At 41.5% G+C, this 6,000-nt stretch overlaps 1 protein-coding gene across 1 annotated transcript in view; it reads right to left on the bottom strand.

The window, feature by feature from the left end:
* RTN4 (reticulon 4) overlaps positions 1–2,626 on the bottom strand; it is a 45,677-nt gene extending 43,051 nt beyond the window's left edge. Inside the window, exon 1 of the mRNA XM_044429711.1 lies at positions 220–2,626. Within this exon, the coding sequence (XP_044285646.1) occupies positions 220–2,626 (2,407 nt within the window). The remainder of the gene's footprint in view (positions 1–219) is intronic.
* Between the last annotated feature and the right edge of the window lie 3,374 nt (positions 2,627–6,000).

Raw genomic sequence — 6,000 nt, forward strand, 5'->3', positions numbered from 1 at the left:
ACAGCATCGTGTCCTTCTATGATCAAGGTAAAATTTCATCTCAGCCAGTGATTTAAACTAGGAAAAGTGTTTGGATGGCAAGCAAAGAAGGATTTCTTAACAAAAGAGACCAAAGAGGCACAACTAGATTATAAGACACACATTTTTAGACACATAAGCCATGGCATGCTGAAGAAATACAATGATTAGTGAAATGCAAAAGAACCGAAAGCAGATTACCTGACGGTTTACTCAGCTTTGATGAAAACACATGCAGTGTTTTCTCCTTTTCTTTAACAGAGGCAGCTCTTCTCTCAGCTTCCTTGTCTACACTGACTACCTTCTTCTGTGCAGGCAAAGGGGTAACATCAGCTGGGGGTAAAGGTTCCTTGGCTGCTTCAGGCACTTCTCTGTCCAGTTTCTCAGAGGGTTTTCCCAAGGCAAGCTCTCGCTCTTCTATTTTGACATGTACATTCTTTAAAGACAGGTCCTGGGCTACTTCTTGGTAAGGAGGCTGACTTGCCTCCATTTTGACCATATCACAAGACTCTCTACTTTCATTCTCCTTTAACTCAACCTTTTCAGTAGCTCCAGTGACCAACTTAGCAGCTTGATAAGGGATTGTGGGGAAGTCATCGGTTTCTGGAGAGGATTCCGCAGATAGGACAATTTTGTCTTTGACTTTGGGTTCCTCAGAAACAGGGAAATCATCTTCATAAGCATTAAGTTCCTCCATGCGGAGCTGGGCAGTCTTCTCCTTCTTAGCCAGGTCTGCAGCTTCTGCTTCCAGAGACCAAGCAGGGGGCACATTTTTGGAAGGTTCCACTTGAGGCTGGAAAGACTCCAAGTAGGGCTTGCCAAGAGAGAGTGGCACCTCTTCACGTTTCTGCTCCTCAGCGCCCTTGGATACAATATTGATGGCAGTTTCAAGTGGTTTCTCTTTCACATCATCTTTCTTTTTCTGAGCAAGTTCAATTTCTGGCTGATGAGAAAATGAGTCGCTTTTTCCAGATGGTGGTGGTGTTTTCTCAAGATGCTCAGGAGGTTCAGGCACAGCTTGTGAAACACGTTCTGCCTTGGGATAATCTACAAACCCTGTCAAAGCAGATTCATTAGAGACCTTTGTTTCTTTAACCAAGTCACATGCAATGGATATATAAGAAGTCTCCAAGTCTTCTGGGGTTTCATCTTTCTTATCATCAGGTTCCTTCTTTGCAGCTTCTGCCTTGGTTTCTTGTGTCTGGGCTGCCGGTACATTCATTGCCTCCTGATAGGAAGGAGGTTTCTCAGACTTCGGCATCACATTCTCATAGTCACCTGCAGCAGTAAAGGTTTCCAGTGGGGAGGTTTCAAGCTGAATGGTAGGACCACCCATCCCAACAGTGCTTGCATTCAGTGGTGCTTCCATGACAATATCTGGCAAGACTGGTGATGGAGCTGCTTCAGACTCAGCTTCAAAGGAGGGGCAAAGCTGTACAGAGGCATGCAATGGCTCCTGTGATGACTCAGAAGTCTGAACCAAGTCCATCTTAGTTTCATAAGCAAGTTTGGGGCTAACTGCATCATGAAGCTCACTTTCATACACTTCTTGCACTAAGTCTGGAGTCAGCCCTTCAGGCATGTTAGCAGCAGCAGCAGCAGCAGCAAGCTTCTTCAGCAGGTCTTCTGATTTCTCAGAGTCAGCTTTCTGGCCCAGGCCACTAGCCAACTCAATGTGGGTACTACTCGGTTCTGTGACTAAATGGGCCTTCATTTCTGCTATTTTTTTCTCATCTGTTTTATTTTCAGAAGGCTGCTCTTCTACCAGAGGGAGCATCTTGGCTGCGCTGCCCTCAGTTGCTACAGCCGATTCAAACTTGGTGCAAGTGACATAAGCCTGTGAAGGTTCTTCTGGGGCATCTGGAGTGCTGGGGAACGAAATGTCTTCATTGCTGCTTCCACTCTCTTTTTCAAAGTTCTTTTCTATTGGCAGAGGGTTAGACATCTCTACATCATATTTATCTATGCCACTTTCTAATTTGCCATCCACCTCATTCCTAGGGACATCCTTCAAGCTGCTGCTTTTGTCACCAGCCCCTGGTGGCTCAAAAGGCTTGAAATCCACATACTCATCCTTTGCAAAAGGGTCGTCTCTGAAAGACACTTTTTCAACCTGATCATCAATATCATGCTGCCGGTCAAGAGGTACATCCTTATCACTCTTTGCAAATAATTCGACAGGCGACTCTGGGGATGAGTCCTGCTGGTACATGGAGAACTTTTCTATATCAAAACTTTCTTTACTGCCTTTTGGCTCCTTGGTCTGAGATAAAAAGAAGGGCTCTGTTGCGGTGAATGGGGGCACTTCTTCTGAGCTCTTTTGTTGAGCAACCTCACCGGCATCGTCAGCAAGGAATGGATTTTGTGCACTTTTTGTAGTGGCTTTAAATGTTTCACCTTCAATTTGGCTGTGCCTGCTATCTGCAGAGAGCCCTCCCGAGACTGCATCGAGGGCTGTATACTCTTTAAAAGGATTGGCTGAGATAGTAGGAGAGAGGGAGGGAAGAGAGGCAGTAGCATCAAGCAGGACAGCAGCAAAATCTTCTTGGCTGGCTGGGCATGCGCGACCCAGCTGTTCTTGCAAGTTCATGCCTTTGTCTGTGGCCATGGACAGAAAGGAAAGTTAGCAAGAGTGCAAGTGGAGTGAAAGTTAAGGCAAGCTTTAATGACAGGTTCCAAAACAATAGCTAGTTCAATTGTTACTGTCAGAAAGATCAGCACGGAAGAGCATGCAATATTAAGTTAGCAAAAGATGATAAATATTAATGAAGCAGTAAATGTATAAGGTCACAGAAGGTCTCAAAACAGTGCCAAGAGGACATATTTTACAAAACAAACCTGAGTGGTGGTTCGTACTTTCCTGTCCTCCTGTGCCTTTTAAAAAATTGCCCAGTGAAGACATAACATTGATGATCTCTTACCCACAGTTAGGTTGGGAGAAGGATGGGATAAACAGATTTCCTCTCCCTCCCTCAGCCTTTACCGTTATGCATGCTCCACCACTAACCATGTTCAATACTTAGCAAGTTTCCTCTTAACCAGTTTTTGCAACTTCAAATCCGAGGTACAACAGAAAGCCCATTTAGCTTTCAGCACAGTTAGAGCTAGCACACCTGCAAGAGTAAATCTTGGTTCAGGGAAGATGCATAGCAGGTAAACAAGGAGGAAGCACATGAAATTGTAACCAAGACTTAACTATGGTTAAGAGGTTGGCAGTATTACATCTTCACTGTACAATATAACATAGCTAGCAGGAAAAAACTGCAATTATAGAATGCATCAACTCTAATAATTCATTAATTTTAATGAATTAGCAACATCTACATCAACAAAGCCAACTACATGGTAAAAAGTTAAGCTGTTAATCGTCACTGCAAAATTTCCTAGAAAGAAGGGTCCAAGAATTCACAGACAGCTTAAGTTTAAAACAGACACTGCCCAAGTCTGCATTTTGAGTTGACTTCTTAAAAAAGCATTTTTTTAATTTAGAAGACTTAGTATTCTTGGATCCATGGCAATTTTTAGTAAATACATCTAGAAACTATTAGTGGGATGGGAATATTGCAAAGGACATGGGGCCTATTTCTAATGCAAAAGGCTAGCTGAAATAACTTGCCTGAAGAAGAGTGCATCAGAGGTTCAGATGCAACAGGAAGAGCAAAAAGGGTCTCATCTGAAAAACAAATACAGTATGACCTCAGCAGAAATGAATACAGAAAAGAATGGATGCTCCTTAAAGGAAGGGAAGGGCAGGGAAGGAAGAAAAATCAGTATACAATCTTTATCAGCCATTTTATACCCAGACCTTTGAAAGAAAGAAAATCAGAATTTGCATGCAATAGTTCTTTATTTAGTAACAAGATTTCTACCAAGAAAAGCTTCCCCCTTCTCAAACGCAGGTCTAAGTGGTGTTCTATGACAGAAATACCTAGCGATGCTGCTGATTCAGGATTGACCAAAGACAAAAAAAATTAGTCCTTTTTTTACCTCCCTCAGTCATTCACGAAACTGCATTCTAGATAAAAAGCCATTATTTACATTGTAAATCTCTAGGACAGGATGCAAGAATGACTTGGGGGAAGATCTACCACCAACTTACCCATTTCTTGTACAAAAACAGGAAGGAAGAACAATGCACAGTAATATTCAGGTATACTGGTCTCAGGGACAGAGGAAACTAGTACTGCAGCTAAACAAAACTTACCAATAGTCAACAGACTGTGAAGGACTTTTCTTCAGACTATATTTTTAGTAAAACAAAAATAGCAAAAGAGGGTGTGCTTTTGGCCATGATAGAAACATCCTTGTGTGGCTCACAATATAATTTCAGAATGTAGAAAATTTGATTTTATAATTAAAAGAGATGTTTTCTTTCAAGACTTGTAGGTTTATATATAGGAGATAGAATTGTGGTAAGTTAGCACAAAGCTCAAGTTTGTTCATTGCCCAAATATGAGGCTTGGGACATTGCTCCTGGAAAAGAACTTAGCAACCCCCTCCTGCCCCATTCATCCCCCAAATAAATGGACATATATGTTGATGAATTATATATCTCTGGAAAAGTTTACTAAGAAATATTTCAATGTATATTTAGAAGCATTTTAAGCAAATCAACATAAAATCACAAAACAGCAAAGTGGGCAAAATTCTGTGTAATCATTTACTATCTCATGGATGGATGTGCTTTTCCTTTTTCCTACTCTCCTACACATTTCAACTGAGCTGGCTGGTTATGTAGCACCAAGACTGAGCTAGTGGAGATTTGAGAACACCATTAGCTGTCAAGCAGCTATTTTAAGAATGTAATATTTGTGCAATAACTAGATATCCTGCTTCACTGACTCAGTAAGTGCTATGGAAGGGATGAGTGCCTAATTTAATGTGGAAAAATATGAATGTGGTAGGAAAGCAACTAGGACTACGAACAAGCCGGAGCATGTCTAAAATGCTTTTCTACTGCTGTACCATCCACAGGGTGAATGTGACAAGAAAAAAACTCGCATATGCTTCTGCAGGGAAGCCTTCTTGTAAACAGAAGGCATGGATTTCATCATGCGGGTTTGATGTCCAAGCCCATTGCAAGAACATCACTAATGAACCTTCTTTACAAGGCTTGAGTAGAAAAAAAACGTGTCTGACACTGTTGTTACTGGGATACTGCACTTTCATTCCCTCAAAGTCCTGGCTGGATTACAATAATGTGTTGCATGTGACACTCCCCAAGAGGGTGCTTAGAAACCTCAACTGTTTTTGACTACAGCAGTTAGGCTGTTATCTCAAGTATGGCAATCTGGACAGAATGCAGTTGCTTTTCCAGATCTGCCTGGCTTCCAGTGTAGTCCAATTGAATGAACATGATTCAAAGTGCTGGTTTTTGACTTTTACTGTCCTATACGGGATGGGACTGCAACAGTTCAAGGACTTTCTTCTCTGGATGGCTATATCAAGAGACAAACTATGGAGCAAGCAATGCAGAGGGGCCTCTCTTATCAAATGCCCTCCAAAGAACAGATCGTCTTATCTTTCATTCAACCGTCCACCACTTTATTATATGCGATTATTGAATATCCTTGTAAGCCACTAGGGATCATTTTTAATAGAAAAGTATCCTAGAAACATTTTCAATAAATGGCCAACATTTCTCAAATCTATTAGGCATGTTTAAAGTTACAGCATATCCCACTCCCAAAATTCTCTGACCTTGAACATTTAAGAAAGAGGAATTGTAAAATATGCTACAGTAGCATTCTTCTCTTTTATTGATTCAGCAGCAGAAAATGGATCCAATCTTTATTTGGTCTTTGATATCTGGAAGTAGTAAGCTGCCAAACGAATCCGCTTACAGTGCTGCTCAGACTGGCAAGGTAAGCATCCAAGAATGAAAGAATGCTAATTTTGCTTCTGAGTGCTTACTCGACAAAGCAAAGATCCGGCAGAGAGAAACAGAAGTGTTCATTGCAAAGAAGTTGTGATGCATTTGCA

Source organism: Varanus komodoensis, unplaced genomic scaffold (genome assembly GCF_004798865.1).
Source record: "Varanus komodoensis strain SLA01 unplaced genomic scaffold, ASM479886v1 scaffold2, whole genome shotgun sequence".
NCBI lineage: Eukaryota > Metazoa > Chordata > Lepidosauria > Squamata > Varanidae > Varanus > Varanus komodoensis.